This window comes from Phoca vitulina, unplaced genomic scaffold (genome assembly GCF_004348235.1).
Source record: "Phoca vitulina isolate PV1807 unplaced genomic scaffold, GSC_HSeal_1.0 scaffold1, whole genome shotgun sequence".
In the NCBI taxonomy this organism is placed as follows: domain Eukaryota; kingdom Metazoa; phylum Chordata; class Mammalia; order Carnivora; family Phocidae; genus Phoca; species Phoca vitulina.
Genome location: NW_022589704.1, coordinates 54,706,943 through 54,732,137, shown reverse-complemented (window position 1 = coordinate 54,732,137; position 25,195 = coordinate 54,706,943). Strand labels below are relative to the sequence as shown.

The 25,195-nt window shown below is 39.8% G+C and overlaps 2 protein-coding genes across 3 annotated transcripts in view; one reads left to right on the top strand and one right to left on the bottom strand.

Moving 5' to 3' along the window:
• The window catches only part of AGPS (alkylglycerone phosphate synthase), a 186,707-nt gene extending 178,644 nt beyond the window's left edge, over positions 1-8,063 (top strand). For both annotated transcript variants that reach the window (XM_032407452.1, XM_032407443.1), the window contains exon 20: positions 4,107-8,063. In XM_032407452.1, coding sequence (XP_032263343.1) covers positions 4,107-4,228 — 122 coding nt within the window. In that variant the 3' untranslated portion in view covers positions 4,229-8,063. The remainder of the gene's footprint in view (positions 1-4,106) is intronic.
• Positions 8,064-16,748: 8,685 nt separating this feature from the next.
• On the bottom strand, positions 16,749-19,807 carry LOC116634292 (tetratricopeptide repeat protein 30B). Its single transcript, XM_032407417.1, has one exon. It carries the CDS (start codon positions 19,453-19,455, stop codon positions 17,458-17,460), a length of 1,998 nt encoding a protein of 665 aa, XP_032263308.1. The 5' UTR covers positions 19,456-19,807; the 3' UTR covers positions 16,749-17,457.
• Between the last annotated feature and the right edge of the window lie 5,388 nt (positions 19,808-25,195).

Sequence of the window (25,195 nt, the reverse complement as noted above, 5' to 3'; positions counted from 1 at the left end):
AGCAGACTGCCTGCGGAGCAGGTAGCCCGATGCGGGACTCAATCCCGGGACTCCAGGATCATGACCTGAGCCGAAGGCAGTCGCTTAACCAACTGAGCCACCCAGGCGCCCCCATAATTCAAAAAGTTTTTAATTTGTCTAGCTTTTTTAAAAAGAACTCTGGCTAGCAGACCCCAGATTTATCCCTTTTAAAACAGGACTATTTGGTAGCTTCTGCTAAGCCTTCAGTCCCTTAGACCATAAAGAGTAGTTCCAGATAATTTTTGGTGACTAGGCTGGCTACCATGTCCACATTTCTCACACCCAACGCTCCCAGTACTCCCCGTACATGTTTGGTCATTCATACCACAAAATGCATTCTTTCTTGGAGCTGTTAGCATCCAAAGGGGATTGTTGAACTTGTGATTTCAAATACTGTCCCTAAAGGCTTCCATTTCCTCTCTTCCAAAAGTAATTTTTTTAAAAAATATTTTATTTATTTATTCATGAGAGACAGAGAGAGAGAGAGAGGCAGAGGGAGAAGCAGGCTCCCAAGGAGCAGGGAGCCCGATGCGGGACTCGATCCCAGGACCCTGGGATCATGACCTGAGCCAAAGGCAGACGCTTAACCATCTGAGCCACCCATGTGCCCCCAAAAGTAATTTTTAAAAAATGTACTGTATATTGTTGAGGAACATAAAATACTTGTTTTATCCAATCTGTATATACATGAGATATTAAATTGTAAAAAGGTGAATTCCACTTTTAATTTAAGCAGAAAAAGAATTTTCCCATCAGTTTTGATAATGTTCAGCACTTAGCTGGTCTATATTTTTTGTATTTTGTTTTTTTTAAGATTTTATTTTTTTTGTGAGAGAGAGAGAGAGAACGAGCGGGGGGAGGGGTAGAGGGAGAGGGACAAGCAAACTCCCTGCTGAGCAGGGAGCCCGATGCGGGGCTTGATCCCAGGACCCTGAGATCATGACCTAAGCTAAAGGCAGACGCTTAACCGACTGAGCAACCCAGGCGCCCAAGTTTTTGTATCTTTAAAAATATATCTAAGACTCTTAAATACCTGCATATATTTAGGATAATTGTGAATTGTGAAGTACAAGGTCCCTATCTTGGCTTTTTGTAGCTCTATTGTTAGCTCTCAGACTAGGTTTATACTTCTGGAAAATCAGAAGTCAAAAGAATATAGTTGAGTCAGTAGTCATGAATATCCCATGTCAGATAATCCAGGTTCAGAAAGAGGCATAAGCTTCAGTGGTAAGAATGTACATATGTCTTGTCATGAATAACTTGTGTGAATACACACAAGGGATGCTGAAATAGTCTTCGGCTGCCTGTCATTTGCTATTCTTATCCATTCTCCCCTCCCCCAAATATGACGTGCTACATAAAGGACAGAGTGTCATTTCTTCCATTTGTAAAATGAGCTCTACAAATGTTTTATGCTCACGTGTACTTGTGCACATGTGTGTTACACGTATCCAGACCAGTACAGTCAGCTAATTTCTGAATGCCTAGCAGTGCAAATAAGGATTGTACAAAGGACATTATTATGTTGTTTAGCTCTAGAATAAAAGTCTTCTACTTTGAAGCGTGCTTTCTCTTTGAGATTACGGTCTTTGGTATTTTGTTATTGTTGTTTTGATTTATTGATTCATCTGAGATAGCCACTGAAGGGTCTTTAGCATTTTATGAAGACTATTTCTACTCACAGTCTTAAAAGGTTGAAAGGCTGAGCATTTTAACTTAAACTATGTTTTCTGTCTGTACATTTATCCTACAGTGTAGCTGACTTAAATTGTTAAGCAAAACTAAAAAGATTCCTGGTTGTTTTAATTATATAGGCCATGATTTCTGACCTCAGTTCAAATTCTGTTATCACTGAAGGAAGAAGCTCGCAGACCTCTGCCATCAAGGGGTTAAATTCTTTCATTAAATATGTTTATGAGGGGCCACAGCCATTTTGCCTGTACTGCTTTTTTTTTTTTTTTTTTTTTACTTTCTAGTTCACTAATCAAATGTATGTTAGATTGATTATTGTAAAAGTATAAACCATAGAAAATTTGACAAGATAGATGTGTAAATTATCCTTCTGACAGAACTAATGATGCACTCCAAGCACCTTCTGTTTTCCAGCGCTTGGTGAGCAACTTCATTAAATATGCAGTGGCTGTTGGGTGGCTTCTCAGACGATGGTTCAGCTCCTTGTGGAATTGCATTATTACTAGAGGTGTAAAACCAGGCAGACAAGCTAGCTGTTGGGCATCCTGCTGAGGTTCTAATGTGCTCCATCTTGTTGGAGCAGTTGTTTGCAGTCTTTTCAGGACAATTACATCCATAACCACAGGACACATTCAGTGAAACTATATTACAGATAATAGTGGAGACTAGCATTGACTGCTCTTCACCCCTCTCTTGAGCTGCCTCAGTGTGGGTAGCTTATAATAATGCGACTTCTATCACTCACAGAGTAGTTGCTTTTTTTTTTTTTTTTAATCCCTTGGAGCAAATCTGAAAATAACTGATTTGCAACTTTTTTGAACGCTTAAAATCATAGGCTATTTGAGGTGAAGGAGTTCATAGATTGTAATCCCTTTGAAGATGACAAAACCAAGGCTAAAGCATTGTGGTGAGTTGTCCTTTAGAGAGATAGTAGGAGGACCAGGTAGAACATCTTTTTGGTGGTAGAGAGCTCATGAATAAGAATTTGTTTTGTTTGGCTTCCAGTTTTAGAGCTTCTTTTAAATGGTTTGTTTGTTTTTTCTTTTTGAATTTAAGATTTTTTTCTGCTGTATCTCATTTTTCCCCATCTTAATACCAGCAAACTTTTTTTATTTCTGGAAGTCAAGCAGAAATACTTTGCTTTCTAAGTAAATCATGCTATAATTTTAATGACAATTTGATAGTTTCCTGGAGAACTGGACACAAAGATGGTTTGAGTGGAGCCTGAAATGGTATTTAAGGTTCCAAATGGCAGATGCTGCAGTGTATCACTGCAGCCTGATAAATGAGATTGCATTTTAGAATGACAGGCTGAATACTTTAATGAAAGAAGGTTTCCATTTCAGTTGGCCAATTAAATCACTGTTGATGACTTTGGATCATTAATGAACATTTGTGGAAAATGACCATTTGAATTCAATTATTACAATAATACATTTGAAAAGTACTAAATACAAATAAGCCTATCTGTAAATTAAAAGATTTATCCATTTTGCCACAGATAAATTAGCATATTGCTTTGCTTTTCTTAATGCCAAAGCAAGTTAACATTTCAAAATTTTTTTACAGATTAAGTACATATCATTTCTTATAAAAGTTATACTTAGGAAAGTTTGTTTTTTCCTTGGGTGCCCTTAAAAAGATAATTTATTTGTGGATCATCATATTACTTCATTATTCTCAAATTAGCAAGAGCTAGAAACAAAGAAGGGGAACATTATACAATGTATAAAAGTAGAAGATTAAGTTTAAATTGGATTAGGATTTAGTGCCTAAAAAAATCTCTAATTCTGGAAAAACAGTAAGAAGAAAATAACCATTATTTGGGAACATGTAAATTTATTTAAAAGTAATATGAAAATAAAATGCAAATGAAAGTTTCATAACCACATTTTTTTCTTAAACCCATTAAAGGTTCAGATTTTCTTAATTATTTTAAGTGTTAAAATGTTTTATGGATGTATATATCCTGCTATTTTTGCTATAATCCCAAAAAATTCATCTGGAGATGATGCTTTTCTTTAGTTAACTTCATTTTCTCTGAAACTTTGGCGTGTTTTGGTGGTAAGACAGGAGATAGGTTCTTTTGAAAAGCATGTTTTTCTCATTTTGTTCTTTGTAAAGTGGGCCCCAGTCTCAGCCCAAGCTTCCTTCATCTCCGTTTCATAGTTTACAGAGAAAGGAGACGCTGTGGAGCTCAGGCTTCCCCTGGGAGTACATTGGGCTTAATGAGCTTGATAGTCTGGTGGGCTCAATAAATCAAATAAAGCAAAACATTTCTCATTTTTGAATAAAGCATTTATCACACAGTGTTTGTTCATTCATGGTCACAAGATTGATTGGTTCCTAGCATCATAGTGTATATTGAAGCATTTTTGATTTTGTTTTTCCAGTGGGCAAGTTACGGAAGCAGTGGCTAAAGGAAAGTATCTCTGATGTCGGCTTTGGGATGCTGAAGTCTGTCAAGGAATATGTGGACCCCAATAACATCTTTGGAAACAAAAACCTTTTATAAATCTATTACTGTTGTTACGAAAAATGTCACTTTTTTTTTTTACGTCTTCAACTATGGTTATACCAGTAATCAAATATATCATGGACTGTATTTCAGCAAAATTTTTTTTTGGTTGAAAATAAGTTGTTTCATTCTGTATTTGTTTTGTTTCTACATCTATGGATTGACAGATGGTATTTCTAAATCTCTCTCATTGTAGGTGCATCCGTTTACCGCCAATTGGTTGTCATTTCAAATTTTAGTCAGGCAGCACAAGGCTGCTAGTTGTTATTTCAAAGGAAGATGCTGCCAGCTGGTCTGTATTGATGCTTCCCCTTGGGAACAAAGGCAGATTTTGGTGTCATCCACTGCTTATCTAGCCTCTTTTTAAAAGGGCGTTTCTGGGAAGCCGGTATTAAGGGAAGGATTCCGTTGAGGAGTGATTACACATTCTAGTGTGAGTGGGCCATTAAGGAGGGTACTCATGAAAGAACGTAGGCAACCTGTTATTTAGGATACCTGCAGTTCTGTGAGGTGCTTGGCCTACATTTTTCTTTGAAATTAGTATGCAGTTACAGAACCTTAAATCAGTCTAAAAATTGTTGTTAGGGGACATGTTTTTGTTCTCCATGTTTCTGTTTCTACTGAGGTATGAGTTGTATGTGTATAACTGAAATAACCTCTTGTTATATCCTAGTTCCTTTATGATATGTTGTATAAGAAAAGCTGACTTATCACTCATTGTATGTGAAGAACAGGTTTACCGTGAAATGAATGCCTTTATTCAGCTTAAGAGTCCTAATGTTTCTGATTTCACATTCTTGTTGCTGAGATGCAGAAGAAGCTGCCACAGAAACAGAAGAAGGAAGCCCCCTTACACTTAATATCTCCAGTTCAAAGAATCGTTTGGCTAACGAAACACAGTTACCGTTTAACTATTGAATTTGAAAACCTCAAGTTTCAGTGACAAATTTTTTTTTCATTAGCCCAAACAACATGATAAATTTTCATATAGAAGTAAAGTTTCAATTTAGTTTTTAATAGTGGTTTAATGCCTTTTTTAAATTACTGGTTTAACCTAAATTTTGAAAAAATGTATTAGTACACATGCCATAATCAAAAGTTTGAAATATCATATTTCTTAAATAATAGGGAGAATGTTAATCACATTTAGCAAACATTTTTACATTCAAACCTGGATATTAAAATAAGTGAAATGATTACTTTGAATCACTGTCTGTCAAGGTTCATGATTCACATTTTGGGATGGATTCTTTTCTTAATGCAATACCTAACTTTTGATAATTTTTTAAAATTAATACTTGATCAGATAATGTAAGTCAAAGTGCACACGATCCTTTAAAAGGACACACTGTCTGTCTATGTAGCAACGGCTCCAAAGTATTTTTGGGCAGTTTGATACCTTTTTTATCTGAAGTATACTTAACCAGAAAAGTAAAAATTTAAATTGACAAAATGGTATTTTTAAGACTTCAAAATGATAAATAATTTTTAATAAAATTGGCCTCAAACTAATAAAATCTGTAAGCAAATCAAAATTAAATATCAGTTTAATAACAAAAACTAAATATTTATTTATTAGAAGCTGCCTCTCTTCATTGGTGATTTATTTTTAATTGTAAAATTTCCAGCAGATCTTAGCTTTAAAAGCCCTTGCTATTTGAAATAGTTGGATGCTTGATGAGGAAATTACACTTGCCTCTAGAATTATAAAAATCTCAGCTTTATAAAATGCATCTATCTATTCATGAAGGTAATTTCTCTAACTGGTGATCAAAATGTAAAATTTAATACAGTACTAATATCTCACTGGAGTGTATACATGTTTCTGAGTAATTTTTTTAAATAAAATTTCCAGATTCATAAGTAGATCCATTCCTTTGCACGTGATTGTTATAACATTTTTTCCCAGGGAGTTCAGATTTCAACAGCCTCAGAAATCTGTATTTGGTATTAGGAAACTATAAATGTCACAGCTAGAAATTGTTGTGTTCACTGTTCTACATGAACCTTATGGAAATTAGTGATTTATGTCTTGGTTTTTCTTCTCCCATGTATGCAGGACTCCCCAACCTTGATTTTATAGTGATGACTACATTCTGTTCTTGGTATCATTTCTACAGGGATTATTTTGAAACACATGAACACTCAACACCAGTGCTGTTTGACTCTGATTTAGTAAATCAGAAAGCCTTTTTCCCCACTCTCACACCTGCTTCTGAGAGATACCTCAGCATATACTTAGTTTCTGTGGAGAACTGGGTTCTTGATTATGCACAGAGGCACTTAAACCTTGCCTCATATTTCTGAAATATCTGAAAATGGCTTCATAAAAGTTAAAGCCTGGAGTACGTTGTTTATGTGAGGCTTTTAAACTCACTTTGAATAAGTTTGTTTAAAATTTTAAAAGCTCATAACCTATTTGGTTTTTAGTACAGCATAAACATTGACTTGTCTTTCTTAAATTAGTCATATTTCTAATATTTGTTGATGTCACATTTGGGTTGAGGTTTTAGTGGGACTAGGAACTTGCTGCTAGTGAGAAGTGGCATTGAATACTAAAGACTCAATATGAACAGGCTTTATTGACCCTTAGAGACTGATGCCTTAATGTTTGGTGCAAAATATAGTGCATAAGTGAATTTCGTCTTATACTGAGTAACTTGAGCTTTTTTAGTTTGTAAGAACTGTAGAAGCCACATGCTTATTGTGCCCAGCATTTTACCACAAAGAAAGGATTGAATTCTTTCCTCTTCGGAAGAATTGGGAGTTTACTTCCTAAATGCTTACATATTTAGTACTATTACTTAAGAGTTATTTATGAAGCTGGAAGCCTTCGTAAATGTAGTTGTGTTGATGTATTTTGGAAAACAAAAGCGCAATAAAGGATGAGCTTCCATCAGTGTGTATACTGTGTCAGGTACAGATGGTTGCAAGGAAACTTGGTTTTCAGAATATTCTCTTAGTAACTGCTAAGTCCTAGCTTACATTTTTGAGAATGCCTTTCTGCATGCTGGCTCCAGAGACTTTTCTTTGTCCTTTCCTTTTTTACCTACAGCTTCTTAACCAGAGCTGATCAAAGAAGCCCTGTAGTCCCAAGCTGAAGTGTGTAACCTCAGCTGTTCAAATGGGGCTGGGTGTGGTTGAGCATCTATTCTGTGTAAGTGTAGAACACAGACAGTTTTTATGGATTGATTCACAAGCTGCATAGGCTGGTGCTTGAAGCAGCCACAATGGAATGCTGTGGAAAGTGTCTACGTTTTAAGAAACACTGAGATAGGCATTAAGGACGGCTTTAATAGCTTTTCGTTTACCACTTAATCTTTGGCAACTTTGCTTTTAATTAGGGCTTAGCTCATGGTGGGAGAAAAGCTGAAAATAACAAGTGCTAGTTTCGGATTGAAGAATCCAGAATCACCTTTGGCTTGACGAGTGATTGGAAGCGCGGCTTTGCTCAAGGCTCCAAATGAACCATATGTCAATATATTCATTGAATTGTTATTAATTTCAGTGTCCTGAAAAGGAAAGAATGTATACATTGATGCTGAAATTCAGAAAATGTAAAAGAATTTTTTTAACTATCGAATAGAGTTTCTGCTATGAAGGATGTAAGTTACTTGGCTTTCTGCTTCCTAAACCACACTGTTTGTCTTTAGTGTGGAATTTGTAAAAAACTACTTGTAACACCACAGGTTACAGAAAAATATATTATTAATAAAATGCACCCAGGTCTAAGAGATTTTGTTTTCTTTAAAGGGAGTGGGAAGCTCATTGTTCTGTTTGCATATGGGTTTTTCTTTCAATTTTTTTTTTTTTTTTTTTTTTAGTATTTTATTTATTTATCTGACAGAGAGAGACACAGCAAGAGAGGGAACAGAAGCAGGGGGAGTGGGAGAGGGAGAAGCAGGGTTCCCACCGAGCAGGGAGCCCGATGCGGGGCTCGATCCCAGGACCCTGGGACCATGACCTGAGCTGAAGGCAGCCGCCCAACTGACTGAGCCACCCAGGTGCCCCTTTTTCTTTCAATTTTAGTTTTTCATCTTCATATTTCCACTGATTTGAAAACAAAATTTTATAATTAATGATGCATAATCAAGCCCCTTTAGAATATAGTTAGCTAGATATTATCACTCTAATTATTTTTTAAATCAATGTTATATTCCTAGGAGGTGTTTAGTCTCCCGTGAACCTGAAGCATTCCAGTTTGAACCTAGGAAGATCCTTGGAGAATGAGCACTGTGCTCTTCTAACCACAGCAATTCCTTAGCGAATGTAAGGACCACTGATATATGGAACACTCAAGCCAAAGAACCATCACAGAATTAGTAACTTGAGTTCTGTGAACATGAAAAGATTTCTTTTTTTAGTTCCCAAAGGAGATTGTTTTAGAACCCTTTTTTTCCCACAAGGAAGAAAAATAATACATTAAATATCATTAAGAACGTTTTTCAGAGACTGAACTTCCAAATCTAAGAGGGAGAGAGAAGGAAAAGAAAAATGTTTTAGTGTGGATTTCTAAGCATCACAAATACCTGTTTTTCAGGCATCTTATTGTTAGCAGTGTTCTCATGAACAACATGAGCACCCAGTGAAACCTATTGTTTAACCCTTAAAGTAATCTTGTTCACATATCCGTAAAGGACATGAAATGCTTGTACTGGTATACAGTTTCTATAAATAATTATTTTTTTGGGCCTCGTAAGGAATATCCCCAAAAGTTCACAGTGCCTTGTTGGGATTTTTTTTTTTTTCCCCATGAAATAGCCATCGTTTAAAATGAGTGGGAGAGGATAAATAAGTCTTTAAAGACTGAGATTGTTTAGTAGTTCAGGGCTATTCCTCTTCAAGAATATGTCAGGAATTAAGTAGTTATATGTAGAAATACTGAAAATCCTTTCCACAGTGTGGGTTCAGATCATCTAGTCTGTTTCACTGATTATATGGTGGACCTGTACTCCATATATCCATTCAGTTGATGGGATTTATATGTACTTTCATTCTTAGATTTTCATTCCTATTGTCCCAACTTAGTAGCCCTAAGATGTGGCTTAGTGGATGTGCTCTACTCATTCAGTCCCTGAGACACCCACTACATGCTTTTGGATGTTAGCTCACACAGCTCCCTGAGGAGCAGGGCCTGTGTGTGGGGGGGGTTCTATTCCTTATATTGTGTGTCAGTCTTTTTTTCTGTGATGGTGCCTTCAGAATAATGAGTATTTCTGTTCCTGGACAATGATAAATCTTATGAGAAATATGTGTAGATTATATTTCTTAATTTTTGTCCTTTTTTGCTAAGCCTGTGAAATACTTTGGCTCTGATACAACTTGACTTGAATAATATCTTATCCTGAGTCTTCCTCCAAGGCAGTGTATATTCCTGCCAGTACTGTAGTAATCTTTTGGGAACTACATGTGGGTAAGCTCTTGTATGTAAGCCATTATATTGCTGTAACTAATGCATACAAACAGTTCTTCTCTTTACATTTATAGTTTAAATGTTGATATGTAGTGGGACGGGAAGTTCCTGAGAGATTTCAGCACAGCTTTGTCAGTTCAAACTGAGCCATACTGTTTTCCACAAGGGCTCAAAACATAGTCTATATACTGTGCTTTTGGTGTATGTTTGGATTCTCCTTTTATTGCTTTTCCTAGACTGTACTGTTCTATAAGCAAATGCTTATAAGTGTGATTTTTAAGATGTGCTGGGAAGAAATAAAACAATATCAAAACCACTCATTGTTACAGAAATTGTTGCTTATTTCATAGTGATTCCATTTAACCTTTTTTGTCAGCATCATGCTCTACTGACAGAGAATGGATAGTATATAGTGCGTGCCCATGAGTAGCCTCTCTATTAGTGAATGACGTGTGCACAGATACCGATTTTGTCCCTGCCTGTGGCTCCTATACTGGAGGGAAGGTTGTAGTTTTCTGGGCTCTGAAATGACTGAGGATCAAACCTGTTGAACCTAATCTTACTTGCTTCATTTCATAATCACTTGTCTCACTAAGATTTCAGCTCTTAATTAAAGAAGTTTTCTGCCTGACTCATATAAGCTTGGGCTGAATGAACCTTAGAAATCCTCTCATCTTACCTTTTCCCAAACATAATTGTCTAATTTCCCCTATCCCCCAGGCCACAGATAACCAGTCTTCCTGAACATTTGCTGTTACCAAATGGCAATTTATTGCCTTTCCAGGAAGCCTTTTCCAACTTTAAATCTTCAGGTATTAAGAGGTTTTTGTTTATTAGACTGAAATCTGCCTTCCTCTTCTATTCATTGATGTAACTTTTATCTCTGTAGTCATAAAGAATTGTCCAGTTGCTCTCTTGAAGGGCAGCTCTTCCCATGTTTAAAGGCAGCTCGTGTTCCCCCACGTCTTCTCCAGTCAGCTTTTGCTCCTGTGAGTTCTAGACCTTCACCATCCCAGTCTCTTCATATGTGTCTCTTTGATGTTCTTTTTTTTTTTTAGATTTATTTATTTTAGCGCGGGGGGGGGGGGGGGGGGGGGGGGGGGGGGGGGGAGGGTCCAAAGAAGACTCCTCGCTGAGTGCAGAGCCTGACACAGGGCTCAGTCTCACAACCCCAAGATCATGACCTGAGCCAAAACCGAGTCAGCGCTTAACTGACTGTGCCACCCAGGCACCCCAAAATTTTATTTCATTTTTAAAATTTTAATTATTTTTTCTCTTTTAGAGAGAGAGAGTGCATGAGCAAGCAGGGGGGAGGGGTAGAGAGAGTATCTCAAACAGGCTGTACGCTGAGTGGGGCTGGATCCCACGACCCATGAGATCATGACCTGAGCTGAAATCAGAGTTGGATGCTCAACAAACTGAGCCACCCAGGCGCCCCCCTCTTTGAAGTTTAAGTGAAGTGTCTAGGCCTACATGTGCCAGAGTAGTAGCAATGATTTCCTTATTCTAGTCACTAATAAATGCATTTTTGATGGACATTGTACTACCTCACACTGAACTTGAATTTAACAAAGCATGTCTTTTCTGCATATGCCGTTTTGGCCACATCTCCCTGGAGTCTGATTTTTTAAAGTCCAATTACCTATATTTATCCTTACTAAAATTTGTATCTTGCTGGATTTAATTCCGGAGTTTCAAAATTTTAGAATCTTGACTCATCCAGAATATTTTTTGTTCCATCCAGTTTTGGGTCCTTAGTAGAAGTGACACATATTATGTCTGGATTCTCTTGCAAGTAATGAGAGATAGCTGTAGTACACAAGGGTCTGCCCAATAACACCATGAAAGAGCATTCGGGGCTCAGGCATCTATTCTTCCACTTGACATGCTATTGTCCACTTTACATTTTTATATTTTGTCCACAAATAGGCTTTTTTCCCCCCAGTGAATCAACAATTATTTCAGACAAACATTAAACATGCAATTACATTTACTTAACATTGTCAGCTGCCAGACTGAAATCCTTTGATGAAGCTTGCTGCTCAAGTTTTTTGTGCTACCCTATCAGAAAAGCAAATGAGCCATTGCATTTGCTTTTGCCTATGTTTGGCCTCAGGAGCATGTCTCTATTTTCAATATACTCAAACCCATTTTCTGACACGATCTGTTGAATGGGTCTAGTATTGGCTGGTGGACAACCTCATAAATCCATTCTTACACAGTTCTGTCACATCTTTTGTATCTCATCCACATTACACCTGGGAAGGTACTCTTTAAAAATCGAAATCTTGTCACTATACAGCTGTAAAATAAGGGGATGGAGTTCTAAAGCCTAAGAACACAATGGAAAGAGTTCTGTTCTGAAATTTTGTGTGCGCTCCATTTTCCTCTACCACCTACAAGTCACTTTCCCTATTTGGAACTAATTTCTTTCATAAGATGAAAATCTCTAGGGTCCCTTCTAACTTGGTCTCAGTGATTTTGATTAAGTCTAGATATTTTTGCTGAATAATACCCTAGGAATGATTATTGCATTGGTAATTTACTTTTTAATTCATCCTTTATTAGCCAGACACTGTGCTGAGATTTAACCCTAGACAAGAGGTAATGATTGTTATAACAATCCTGTGAAGTGAGTGGTATCATCCTTTTTTTTTTTTTTAACTGGTGAAATAACTGAGGTTTGGTGAGGTTGAGTAACATCAACCGTTAGGAGCTGGCAAGTGGGTCTGACTAAAGCCAGTCCCTCTGCTGGCTGCTTCACTGCTCTAGGCTGCTTGTACTGGGTATCTGTGATGTATACAGAATTTCTGCTTTTAAAGTAGATTATTAGTCATTGCCCTCTACAGAAGGGCACAAGTAAGGAAATGGAGTCTCTCTTAGCTACGAAGTGGAAGCCGCTGTCTCATGACTACACACCATAGAAAATGCCGGGACACCTTTTGTCTCAGATGCTGTCTTGCTCTGTAAATGTTTAATCCAGAAGGTCCTGTATTGGTGCCTTTATACGTTTAATATGAAACTTACAAAGGAAGTGCTGTATTTGATGGACTTAATAAATTTGCATTTTTATAACTTTTAATACTATATTCCTGTGAGCTGCACTTAAAAATGTGAGAACACCTGTTTCTCCAAGTTATATACCTTCCCATAGAGAGACTGGAAATTGAAAGAACTGTTAAGATTAAGGAAATGTTTTATAATCTGGAGCCCATCTACGGAAAGTCACAGTTCCTTAAAACTGCTAATTTAAGACTTAAAGTTGCTGCTGAAGGATTTGAGCTACATTAGGGTACTAAAAAAGTTGCATGTGTCTTATAGCTAGAATGAAAGTGTAAGTTTAGAATCTGGTGGTTATGGTCATGGTGCTTCTGTGGTTGGACAACCAAGAACCCAGAGTTATTGGCTCTTCACAAAATGTTCTGTTTAATACTCTGGGTACAGCCCAATAAGTGAATACAAAAAAGCCCAAATGTCACTTTAGTCTCAGTGATAAGACAACAAAGAATAAGAGGTAGTTAGTGAATGGTAGATAGTGAGCTGCAAGTCACACCATTGCTAGGAATTTACTTAGTGTGTCAGAGAATACCGTCAAGAAACCACAATCTCCAAGGTGTTTCTAGATCACCTATAGCCATTAAGAAAAAGACTAAGGAACCCAAGACAAAACTTACATTCAAAAATGCTGGTGTGTTCACTTGAAAGGTTTCACTTTGGTGATGTTATCCTTTAAAAATTAGGTACTTTAATAGCTATACCCTACTTACCTGGACAGACTTCCAGCACTGTTAACCCTCTGTATGCCAATGTGGAAATAAGCCCAAGCAAGGATTATAGGACAGACGGCTCAGAAAGTTGTTCCCTTAAAGCTTCCCCTTCAAGCCATTTACCCTTTCTTATCTCACATTTTTTTGTAAATTTATTTATTTGGGCATCAACCCCATAGCCCTCCACAAACAAATCTGTTTGTTAGAATCTGGGGCCAAACCTATCACTGGCAGTTCTATATGGATTCGATCTGGGTGCTCCTCAGGTTCCTATATCACCCTGCAGGGAGAGAGTGAGATCATCTCCTATGATTTCATTGCCTGGTGTCTCATCGCCCAATGACCTCCCTCTAGCCCACAGTTCTCCCAGTTCCTGGCTTCTTAGGAGTAGGTCAGAGGTAGTCACTGTACATCTGACCTCACAGATGGAGTTAGTGTGAACATTCGTGCCACAGCTGAGGCCAAATTCAAAGAAGGATGTCAGGAGGAATGGGAATCCACTGGCAGGCAGTCAGATCACTGATCAAAGGAGTCTGCTGGTTGTTCTGCATGGAAAGATCAAGCTCTTATTCATGTCTGAGAAAATAGAAACATACCCTGAGCCGGCGGCGCATCATCCCACTGCCCCAGTGGAAAGCCAACCTGGAGACGGATCCTGAAGCCTTATTTCAGAAGGAGCAGCTCGTGCTGGGCTACTGCTACTACCGCCTGGCCCTGTATCCCCAGACCACGTGCTTCTACCGTGCCCTGATCCACACGCCCCCACAACGGGTAAGGCAGCCCCCATGGGAGAGACAGACCATGACGCCAGCACTGGGCTGAGCGGATGGGTCATGGGGTCACCTTCCCCTTCCTTCCCCTCCTATCCTCATCTTCTAGCCTCTCTGAGCTAGGAGAGTCCTACGTGTTGCCCTCTCTCTCCTGCTTACACTCTGCCCTGTAGGTGCCCTTCAGCCACGTCCCCTTGGGCAGTGCCAGCCAACTCCCTCTCCAACCTTCAGAGTTCTAGCCAGCCCCACATGGAATGGGACCGATGTACCCTCTGGTCTCACCTCACTTTTGCACTGAGATGGGCAGCACCACACCCAGGGCCTGTCCTCCAACCTTGACTGTCGCACCACTGCCCTTTCTTCGTGTGAGGCTATGCTCCCTCATGCTGGTGACCCATTACCTGATGGCAGCTTCAAGGCTGTTCTCCCCTCTTCCTCCAGGAGCCCTGCCTGCTGCTCTCTGCGTTTTTCTTGATCCCCTTAACACAGGGTCCCCAAAAGGCACCAGATCCTCCATGTAGAATCCCCCTACATAGACAGCAAGTCTCCCTCCTCCCTGCTCTTTGTGCCCTGGCCCTTCGTTGCTGAGAAAAGGGCTCTGCCGTAGCAGGGACTAGGTTCAGAGTGTACAAACACAGGCTTATATTCTGAACACGTGGAGATGGGGGGGTTGACTAGGATTTTGAAATACTGGATTTAATCTTCGATCCCTTTAAAATATACCATGCAGACATAATGAAGAAAAAGGAGTAAAAGCTTTAGAAATATACAGAAATCTTTTTTGTCAAGAAAAGTGCTTTTAGCATTGAATACATAATGTTGTAGGAGCACAGACCAAAACTTTACATCAGAGCTTTAGGGATGAAAGCCTTCAGTTAAATGGCAAAATATAGAGTCATTGTAAAGTCATTTGTTAGTGTCATAGTATCAATAAGCAGAGCTAAGTACTTCCAAAGGTGAGTTTAAAAGAAATATATCCTGGGACACCTGGGTGGCTCAGTTGGTTAAACACTTGCCTTCCACTCAGGCCAGGCTCCTGGGATCGAGTCCCGCATTGGGCTCTTGCTCAGCCGGGAGTCTACTTCTCCCTCTGCCTGCCACTCCCCCTGCTTGTGCTCTCTCACACTCTCTCTCTCTGACAAATAAAATCTTAAAAAAATATATATATATCCTAAAAATAAAGAAGAGTAAGTGAAGAGTTAGGAATGTCCTCACCCTTCTCAGTCTCCTCTAACATTCAGAAGACTGGGCAGCTTTATAGGTGTGGTTCAAGATTCTTTGCTGTTACCAGGCAGCAGTCTGTTAATCTGAGGGGCTGCCTCTCCGGAGAGCCTGGGTAAGGAAGGGGACAAATGCCATGATTGACGTTTATTCCTTTACTCAGTGGTAGGAGCAGTCAGGATTTCCTGATTCATTACTAACCAGGAAATCCCAGCTGCCCAGCGGCAAGGGGTTAAAAACTGTTCTGAAAAGCTTTTTATGTTCTGGAAAGCTAAATTACACATACATGCAAACCACAAACACGCAGCACCTGGATAAATAAAATGTGACTGAATAAAGGCCAGGCTATTTGCAAAAGGGAATCTGGAAAACATTTGCTTTTGGGTGGTTAACATTACTTACACTGTTTTTTTTTTTTTAAGAAAAAAAATAGAGGAAATGTGCAAAAACACCAGAATTTTAACATGGCTGTTGAAAATAAGATTTCAGTTCATTTACTTTCCTAATCTTAAGGGGCTATGGAGATTGAGAAGGGCATAGAGCTACTGCACAAAGAAGCAGCAATATTTTTAGTACAAAAGTTGTTAAACAAAGACCATTTCCCAGATATAGAATTGTGCTGTGGGATATACTGAAGAGGTCATTAAACATCGATTGTCCTCCAAACATGAGATCAAACATCTATGGTAAATGGTTATCAGCATACGTAATTAAGGTTAAAAATGCTTATAAACTTAAAACTATTGGACTTCATGGTAGGCCAAATTTTCTGATAGATCTAATAGAACTTGAGCACCCAGGAAGTCATGCTACAGAGGATTTATGCTGTGCATACCTTGTCTGTATATCCTTGAAGGAAAAAAATCATCTCATTATGGCAGGGATTCACTATTACTTGAAAGCTGTCTGATTGAACCATGAGAAACTGCTAGTTTCATACAATTTCATACAATTCAACCTAATACGTTTTTTTTTCTGAATCAGGTCAAGTTGGGGTTGACAGTTACATTTATGGATAGAAAAAGGGTGGGTGAACAAATAGTAAAGCTTATATAGGATTTAGAAAATGAAATCCCTAAGCAGAATGAGTGGAGTTCTCCCTGGAAATGTTGTGGGTGTGAAACTAGCATTATGGATCTACCAGATAAGGTTTCAGAACTTTTCATCTGTGATAGAGGTAGGAAAGAAGTTTGGCGGGGTCATGGGAATTGTGTAGATTTTTCCTTACCAGAGAAGCTACAGCACAGAAACAACTCCAGCATTAACCTATCCTAAATAGGTAGGAATTAAGAACTAAGTTTTCACGGTACCTTTGCTATCAGTCACTGTCAAGGGATAAATGAGAACAGAGTTATAAAAAAGAGTAACAGTATATCTTGTTTATATGTACACATTATTAACAAATGGAACAAAAGAAAACTACATAAAGTTGTTTCTTCAGCAATTGTTTATTGTCTTTATACCATAGCACCATAATTTTGTTAAGGGCACAAGATTTTCCACTGAATCTTGTACATTAAGAAAACAAGAAACCAAACATTTATCACCTAAGGGATTTTGGTTACAGAAAGTGTTAAATCTATATTGAAAAACCCTGCCAAAACATCTTAAACTCTATGCAAAATGTGTGCATTTCAAATTAATATGAGGGTAAGTTGTGAGAATAGAACACATAATCCCTAAAACTTAATACTAAAAGCCCAGAAATCCTGTATGTTAACTACTCTGTTCTGGGCTTGATAGTGCCAAGATAGTACTGGAAACTGTAATCCCTGTGCAGGGGACTCTCTAAATACAGCCAAGCACAAATGATAACAAAGGAGAGGGAAAATAGGCACTACAGGTTCTAATAAACACAGAGTCCCAATTCAGTTTTGAATTTTTCATATATCTTTCTAGGTGTCAAACTTAAAATAAGGTTAATCTAATTAATATGATTTTCAAATGTACAAAGTTTAACATGTGACAAATGTAAAGATGCCAATGGCCAAATATAGATAGAACTATAAAATGCAGATATATAAAGCTATTATGATAAAAGACTATCAGACATGACTATATATTCCATCCTATAATCTCATAAATCAAAGCTTTTAACTGTCTGGATTCATAGGTGACTGTATTCTTTCCAGTATGCATTCTTTCTTCTTCCAGGGGTTGTTCAATAATGGCAGGTATGTTCCTGCCATAAAGTTCACATTGTTGTAGAAACTGGACACATTCTTGAATAACACTGTCACGAAGCATGATCGTGTGTTTTGACATGTTTTCTAATAAGGACAGGAAGCATCTTTTGGCATAATACCAGGTATCAGTTCCCAGTTTCTTATGGTAAGGTTCCAGGCTTTTGATAACCCGAGAAATACCAAAGTCATAATTTCCTTTGGCACAATAGAGGGTCCCTATCACCAAATTCACAATGCAGAGGTGGTAGATTTTCTTATCTGGGTCATCATAGGACAGCTGCTCTTCCTCCTTTTCGATCTTTCTCATCAACTCCTCAGCTTCTTCATTCTGACTTGTCATAATGTATGAAACACACAGATTAGCCAGCACAATAGCACTGACGTTCAGGATGTTGTCATAATGCTTCTTGACTATGGGTTCATAGAAACCGATAGCTTCTTTGTATTTGTTTTCCTGCATGAACAGGACGTGAGCCACATTCAGCTTCCACACATCATGGTCATTACAGAATTCCACAGATTTGCGGAAGATCTTTTCCACCATTGGATAATTCTCCAGGTTCCAGTAGATCTTTGCCTGGGCCATCAACACGGGAATATACTTCTCCAGAGTGTCATCATACTCATTCACTGCCTTTTTGACAGCTTCATCGTCCCTATTGTGTCTTGCTTCCTGAACTTGGATGGTGAGTCTCCGGAGCTGTTCAGTCAGCATCCCTGCTAGCCCATCAAGCTTAATGAAAGCCTCTTCAGGGGCTGTCTGGCAAGTGATCATGGCATCCAGGAAGTCATAGAGATAGGGTGTGAGCAACCTGTAGGTCAAATGGGCATTCTCTGCCAGGACATCGGCTGCCAGGTCAAAATACTCATACTTACAGTAGAGCAACAGCAGGTTGCCAAAGGTCTCTGGGGGAAAGGGGTTCTGTTGGAGCAAAAACTGTAGCTTTTCAAACCCCTCCGTAGGCCTGGCGTCCATGTTCATGAGCGCCTGGTTGTGCAGGGTCACGGGGTCTAACTCTTCTTCTGCCCGAGGTGGCATGTCAGTGAGGGCTTCCTGGGCCGCCTCATAGTTTCTCAGTTGGTACTCGATGGCTGCCTTGAGGTTGAAGGCTTCCACCAGGGCAGTCTGGTGAAGGACTAAGGTGTTGCCAACGCTTCGAACATCAATGCCCTCTGTGGTCATGCCCACACCTAGCTCGGGGTGCTGGCGGATGCCACGCTCAATGATGTCGGCGATGTACTTGAGCGCCGGGGCATAGTGCCGGCGGCTGTAATAGGCCAGAGCCAGGTTGTAGGAAAGGTCAGGCCGGTAGCCCGAAGCCTGGAGGGCCGCCAAGAACTTGGAGCACGCGGCTTCATACTGGCCCTCCTTGTAGAGCAAACAACCCAGGTTGACCTGGCCGTCGGGCTCGTTCTCGCCCCCACCGTCCTCTCCCCCTTCCCCACTCAGCAGCTGCTCCACCAGGCTCTTGGCCCCTGGCAGGTCGCCCTCGCTGTACTTGATCGCGGCTTGCAGACGGAGGACCCGGCTGTGGTAGGCGGGGTTGTCCAGCAGGAGGAAGGCCACCCGGGTGGCCTCTGGGTAAAGGCAGGCCTTGTACAGGGCCTGGGCCTGGTACAGGCGGTACTGCTCCAGTTCGGGGTGCAGCTGGCCCAGCTGCTCATAGCACTCGGCGGCCAGCGCGAACTCCTGCAGGCGGTAGTAGCAGTAGCCCAGCAGCGACAGGCCGGCGCGGCTCCTCGGGCTCCGCTGGAGCTCGCCGCCCAGCAGCTGCACCGCCTCGGCGTAGCGGGAATCGCGGATGAGGCGGTACACGACGGCGGTGAACTCCCCATCGGGGATCTGCGCGCCGCTCAGCCCGGCCATAACTGCCGCGGTGGTGGTGCGCGCTGGTTACCACGGCAACAAGCCCGCCGGAAACGGAAGACACAAAGAATATTTCAGTTTTTTTCTTTTTGTGGCTTTTTGCTTACTCCAAAGTTACTTTGCAGGGTGAAGACCAGACTAGGGTTAGAAAGGAGTCACTAATGTATCTCATATATGGCCTGTCACCAAGACTCCAGAGTGTGAGCGGCGTGAGCAAAGAAGAAACTCCTCCAGGTAGTTCGGGGACCGAAACTCCACGTCCCGTCATGCTCCGGTCCAGTCGCGCCGCTGTCCTGGTCGTGACCGCGTTGCATGCTGGGAGGCGTAGTCTCTGCCGGGCGGACGCACAGTCGTCAGGAGGTGAGGTTTCACTGACTTTCTCTTTCTTTAGGGTTTACACTTGGTGCTACACCCTGCCTCGATCCTCCAAGTTTCACCACTATATAGAGACGGTGGACAGATCTATGACCTAGTCTTTTCCAGGGTGGGGTGGGAATAAAAGCACGACCAAGTGTCCCTAACCTGTTAACTCCTCTAACTCTCCAAAAAACGACTTTTGTGTGTGTGTGTGTGTGTGTGTGTGTAAAGAGTGTGTGTGTAAAGATTGATTCAGCCTCTACGTGTGTGTGAAAAGATTGATTCACCCTGCACGTGTGTGTGTGTGTGTGAAAGAGAGATTGATTCAGCCTGTACTTGTCAGGCTTTAATGTTTTTGGATATCACTGATAAAAACTGGATTTTCTTTCAGTTAAAATAAAAAGAAAATTTCTTACACTTTAATTTTTTTCTCTCGGATTCTTAGTTTGAAGATCTCTGGAAATTTGCTATGGTACAAAAAAAATCCTGGATTTTCTTTTGTTCCTTTGTCATATATTTGGAATAGCTCTAGATTCCATTTTACTACCTCTGGTCTATATTTGTATAAATACTTTTGAATTCAGTATTGTCCCTCATGGGACAGTGGAAAACTAGGGACTTAATTATCCTATAAAATTATAATGGATCACTAATAAAAAACATACCCATAGTTTATTTATTTATTTTTTATTTATTTATTTTTTTTAAATTTTTTAAAGATTTTATTTATTTATTTGAGAGAGAGAGAATGAGAGAGAGCACATGAGAGGGGGGAGGGTCAGAGGGAGAAGCAGACTCCCCACCGAGCAGGGAGCCTGATGTGGGACTCGATCCAGGGACTCCCGGATCATGACCTGAGCCGAAGGCAGTCGCTTAACCAACTGAGCCACCCAGGTGCCCCAAAAACATACCCATAGTTTAGACTGATATGGAGACTGTAAAATTTGTGAGAAATGAATATAATTTTTCAGTCAGGAAGTAGAGACATAGACAAGGTAGCAAAAGGCAAAACTGGCGTATCCCAGTGAGGTAACACCAGTTCTTAAGATAATAAAATTAGCTGTAGTTTATGGGGCACCTGGGTGACTCATTCGGTTGAGTATCTGGTTCTTGATTTTGGCTCAGGTCATGATCTTGGGGTTGTGGGATCGAGGCACATGTTGGGCTCCATGATGGGCATGGAGCCTGCTTAAGAGTCTCTGTCTGCCCCTCCTCTCTCTCTCTCTCTCTCTCTCTCTCTCTCTCTCTCTCTCTATATATATATATATATATATATATATATATATGTCTCTCTCTCTAAAGGAAAAAAAATAGCTATAATTTATGAATATCGTATGCAGTGCCTTGGGGTAAGAGGGTTTTCTTTCATAGTCTTCCACAGTCTTTCAGATTTCCATTGGCCTCACTACAATCCAAGCTAAACATAGTCCAGGTAAAAGCATGTCTTTGCTATATAATTAAAGATTTCAATGCAAATCCCTTATCTGCCTCAATAGTATTGCAGCCTATAAGCCTTTTCTGTAAATACATTTTGGAGCCAACATCAACCATATTGCAGGGCACTCTATGAGACTGTTTACATAGATTATCTCTAAGCTTAATAATCACCCAATATTCTGCTTATTAGATAGAGAAGGAAAAAAAAAACCCAGCTGAGCCATGACATCCAAAAGCTAAGTTATTAGGAAAGAGAGACTGTTGAATTAATTCAATGTATATATTACCTAAGGGCCCATTTTTGAGGGAATACTAGTGTCTTTTTTGGGGGGGGGGTTATTTTTCCTATTAAAACAACCACCTTGATTTGGGCATTAAAATTTGAACTTCCTGGCCTGAGTTGCAGCTGTTAGCAGATGTAAGGAAGTGATTGGTGAGTGGCAATGTAGTTCCTAGTCACCTATTATAGCTGAAAAGAGATTTCAATAAGGCATCTGGATACTATACTATCAAGCAACTGACTTCATATACTTATGCATTCTTTTCCCTTGTTGAGAAATTTGCCAAACTTGTGTTCTTCTAGATGGGACCAGACGAGGAGCCTTTCACTGCATGAAGACTAACAAAAGGAGAAACTGCACCCATTTCAGAGGAATTGAGGGGGGCCCTGGGCCACTCGAGATTCCCTGAGAAAACAGCTGAGGAAGACCACTATATAACCCTACTCAAAAGCTTCTTCCAACCCAGTCTCTGGCTGCAGCCTTTTCTGGTCTTCAACCAAAGGAGGTACATGGCTTGAGGGATGCTAGCTAGTGTGGCTGAATAATCAAGAAATAGAGTGTCTTCTCCTTTATGGCTGCCTGATTAACACTTATCGCTTGAAAAAAAATTCTTATTCAGAAGGCTCAATATTTTATTTTGTTATTAAAAATTATTTATTTATTTATTATTCATTCATTCATTCATTCATTCATGAGAGAGAGAGAGGCAGAGGGAGAAGCAAACTCCCCGCTGAGCACAGAGCCCGATACGGGGCTCGATCCCAGGACCCTGGGATCGTGACCTGAGCCAAAGGCAGACGTTTAACCGACTGAGCCACCCAGGCACCCAAAAGGCTCAATATTTTAAAATCTTAATGTATTTTAAATTCTTATGTATTAAGCTGTTACCTTTGGTAATTTGCTATTAAATCGAGGTGAAATGACAGAACATAGAAATGGGAAATTGCCTTTTATATCTTTTAGTCTGTTTCAGAGTTGTATCACGAAAGCATTCACCTTCAAATGGCTTCTTAGAAATGGATGAAAAATGGACTATCTGCTCTCCCCCAAATTTCCCTGATCCCTTCAGGCGTCAGTTGGGGGCCGCTCTGTGTTGGTGCCTGTGGGCGTGGCAGCTGACGGGGGCAGGAGGGAGGCTGCTCTGTGTCTTTCCCCTTGTTTCATGTGCTACTGTTCCTGAGGCCTGGCTTGAGAAAAGCAGGACATTCGGTTTAGACAGATGGAGGGCAGGGTCATTTTCAAAATGAAATGAGTGCACAAATCACACTGTGAAATTGGCATGACCATCACTGCTGCTGTGAACACTGACTTTTATTTAGTCTCTGATAGGCAGTTGGGGAATAGATTAGCGTTTTTGGGGGGGAGGGTGAAAGAAGGCCCTTTAATTAATGATAGAAATTCTGGAAAGCAATTAATGGGATGGAATATTATAGAATGTCATAAAGGATCATTTTATTTCCGACAAAATCTTGGAAAGCTGAAACATGTATCAGAAAGTAAGTGCATTGTACCATTCCTAGCAATAAGAAAGCATTTGGTGGTTGAAATAAAATTATTTGGTGCCTTATTGAAAGGATTTAAGCTTTGAGAAAATGAAGTTGGACTCAGGGTAGATTTTGCTGCATAAATGGAGCCATGTTGACCATATAGAAGAATTTCATTTAGGCAAAATGTATAGGAGCTAAAAGCATGAGGTTTGGTTCTTCGTGTGCTTATGTTTCTCCCTGCCAAAACATGAGATGATTAAATCCCCTGTAATTTCTATTTGGCATTCTCTTATAAAGCTAATTGGAAATGACTGTTTCTTATTTATCTTGTAAAAATAACCACTTCTTTTTAGTAAACATTGTTTATTTATGAGTATTTCAACTTCAACTGTGATTAAACATTTTCCTTGATAAAGGAAGACTTCTGCAAAACCATTTGCCAAGTTATTATTTCTGTTTCCCATCCAGTGCAGGCCATTTTCTGCAGGATGGCCAGATTGATTCCTCTGGAGTCCAGCTTGATATTTTGTCCCTGTGTGTCTATTGATGATGATAGAACTGACCCGCTTTCCACCACCTCTTACCTCTCACCCGTAAACAGGGAAGAAAAGAATAAATTAGTGCCAAATTTGTAATGTAGTTCACTGACCTTTAGGAGCATCTGTTCAATCTTTTAAGACTTTTGGAAAAGACTGTATGCTGAATCCACACTTGGGAACATTTATGCTCAGATGGTGAGAAATTTAACCTCACTGAGAGTTTGGTAGTTCCAGCTCTATTAATATTTTATATAGTAATATGTTTCCTTCTTCATATATCTTGCTTTTGATCAAATAATTTCTATTTTGAGGCTTATGGTGTTATTATCCAAACTAATTTATTAGGCAGATCACAAAACATGTTTTAGAAAAAGGAATTAGCAGAGTAGACACCACAAGTGGTACTACCCTTGAAAAATTTATTCCCCGCAGTTGGAGTGTGCTATGGAATTCACTGATGGGGCTGGTACCCAAATCACTTCATTTGAGCATTTTTTCACATTTCTAAGAGGCAAGAAATGATTTGTAGTATCACTTCTTTCTCCCAAGACTGGTACCCTTCATAGTCAGATATATCCTGTGCTTGTTCTCATTTTTGCAGTTTAGCCATGAAGATAATAAATTGGATGGGAAAGGTCTTTGAAGTCCGTGGTCAGAAGATGCTATTCTTTTTTTTTTTTTTTAAGATTTTATGTATTTATTTGAGAGAGAGAGAGCGTGCACGCACACAGAGGGAGAGGGAGAAGCAGAAGCCCCCGTGAACAGAGAGCCAAATGTGGGGCTCAATCCCAGGACCCTGAGATCATGACTGACCCACCTAGGCATCCCAGAAGATGCTATTCTTATCAAAGAAAGTTGTCATCAGCTTTTGGCTTGCAAAGTAGCTTGCAGTACTAGAGAGCCATTCATGATGGCTTTGACAACCAGCCATCCAATTATCTCGAAAGTACTGTAATGTTTTTTTAGGCTTTCTGTGTAGAGAGTTATGGAACACACTCCCAGGGCCTGTGCTGGTGGACCATGAAACCCAACTCAGAAACCAAGCCTCTCCTTCAAGCCTCCTGCTGCTGAACTCCCCACATTCTGACAATCTGCCTTTGAAATATATCCACTCTGTATATTTCTCTCGGAATTCCACTACTGCTACCCTTCTTTCTGCCACCATCTCTCTCCCGGATCTGCAATAAGTCTCCTAAATGGCTTCCCCCATCTCTTCCTGGGACCCTTACAAAGATTTCAGGGCACTTTTTCTCCCTTCTCTGTTAAGGGTTTTACTCTGGGGAACCTCCTTGTACAAAACAAAACTCCCAATGGCTTTGCTTCCTAAGTGAGAGTTTCTGTCTCAAGTGTGTAAGATGTTGTCATTCATTCTAATGATTCTTGCTGCCTGCATATATGGGAATGTCTTGGGACTGAGAGTTCAAATGGTTTTGAAAGGGATGGTTGCTACATATGGTAGTAGAATTTGAGGATGATATAGAAACTTCAATTGATTTAGTCACTTACTCCTATTGAATAATTTAATAACATTTTATTTTATAAGCACATCAAGTGCTTTTCTTACCTCTGGATTTCTATGCATAGAGGGGTCCTTTGCCTTTTCTGTGCCTTTTAATCTTTAGAAATGGTTTTATATTCT

Coding starts and splice junctions, on each gene's coding strand:
- LOC116634292 (XM_032407417.1), bottom strand. CDS start 19,455: ATGGCCGGGCTGAGCGGCGCGCAGATCCCCGATGGGGAGTTCACCGCC.